This window comes from Plasmodium fragile (genome assembly GCF_000956335.1).
Source record: "Plasmodium fragile strain nilgiri unplaced genomic scaffold supercont1.238, whole genome shotgun sequence".
In the NCBI taxonomy this organism is placed as follows: Eukaryota; Apicomplexa; class Aconoidasida; order Haemosporida; family Plasmodiidae; genus Plasmodium; species Plasmodium fragile.
The window spans coordinates 1-1,269 of NW_012192818.1; the positions used below are offsets into that span (position 1 = coordinate 1).

Consider the following 1,269-nt stretch of genomic DNA (forward strand, 5'->3'; position numbering starts at 1 on the left):
TTTTTTTTTCGTTCTTTTGTTTTCTTTTCTGTTTCTTGCCTGTGCCCTCTATTTGCAATTCCTGTGGACATTTTCTTTTTTCGTAAGTTCTTCCTTCTATCTTTATGTGCTTAATTTTTTCTGCTTTTATGGACAGTGTGATTGCTACTTGCGCAGCAGTGAAGACCGACAGAAGCTTTATTAGCGACTACAATTGGACGCAACAGGGGCTTCATGCAATATAACAAGAATAAGAATACTACTAGTCTATACATATTTATAACGGGTACAGTATATTTAAGTGATTGGTAGTAACATGGGGTCGGTAGATTTTGCAGTGAAAGTTCTAGTGAGTTATATAAATGCTAGAGGGATAGGCGGAGAATGGGGGCAGCAGGATTTTTATGTAAGTTCTTAAACGAGGAACATTCAGGACACAGTGCAGGAGGAACATGTGCACACGACCACGCACAATGGGAGGAATTATGAGATAGGATATATATGGGAGAAGTGTGTATTGCACTAATAGTTGACAGAAGACAAAACAGAATTATATATGTTCAGGAGCAACATGTATTTTAACGAGTGTGTAAGAAATTTAAGAACAAATAGACAACGGAAAGCACATGTATATGTTTATAACTATATGCTTATTGCGCGCTGTAGGATAAGTTTTGGGCAGACATGAAGACTGTTTACGACGAATTTGTGCAACATATGGAAAACACGGATCAGGACGCAACGTATGGACAACTGTGTGCCACGGCTGCACAGCTTGAGAATCCGGACGCCATGTTACAGAGTGACCGTGTCGTATGTGAGTTTATGTTGGGTGCGTTGCTTTTTAAGCATGGGCTCGATGTGTCTGGCGCACGCAGGAGTGAGAAGGGGCCTGAAGACCACGGCCAACAAGTGCACGGATATATGACGTGCATCATAGTGAATGTATTTATACAGCACATATTGGGGGATGCATGCCTGAAGACAGAGGGCGCACAGTATGCAGAACAAGCAATACATGGATTATTGCAGCCCAACTCGGGGTTAGAGCAGCATGCTTCGTGTGATGGTGTAAACTTGGCAACGACCAGAGTAGCCGGGGGCCACTTGAGGAACAAAATAGGAGACTGGATAAAGAAGGAAAAGAGCACGTGGGGCGATACAGCAGCTGCCGGAATATTGAGCAGTAGGTGTCAGAACTGGAGTGAAGGAGGACAGACACCTAGAGGAACAGCGCAAAAGGACGTGAAAAACATAGATAACGACGAGGAGAAAAAAATACAGGAGGAA

The 1,269-nt window shown here is 43.0% G+C and overlaps 1 protein-coding gene across 1 annotated transcript; it reads left to right on the top strand.

Moving 5' to 3' along the window:
- Positions 1-295: 295 nt before the first annotated feature.
- On the top strand, positions 296-1,224 carry AK88_05685 (uncharacterized protein; the record flags this gene model as incomplete). Its single annotated transcript, XM_012483287.1, has 2 exons — positions 296-385; positions 646-1,224. Coding segments are annotated over 2 exons (669 nt in total), but the record flags the coding sequence as incomplete, so codon positions are not given.
- Positions 1,225-1,269: the final 45 nt, after the last annotated feature.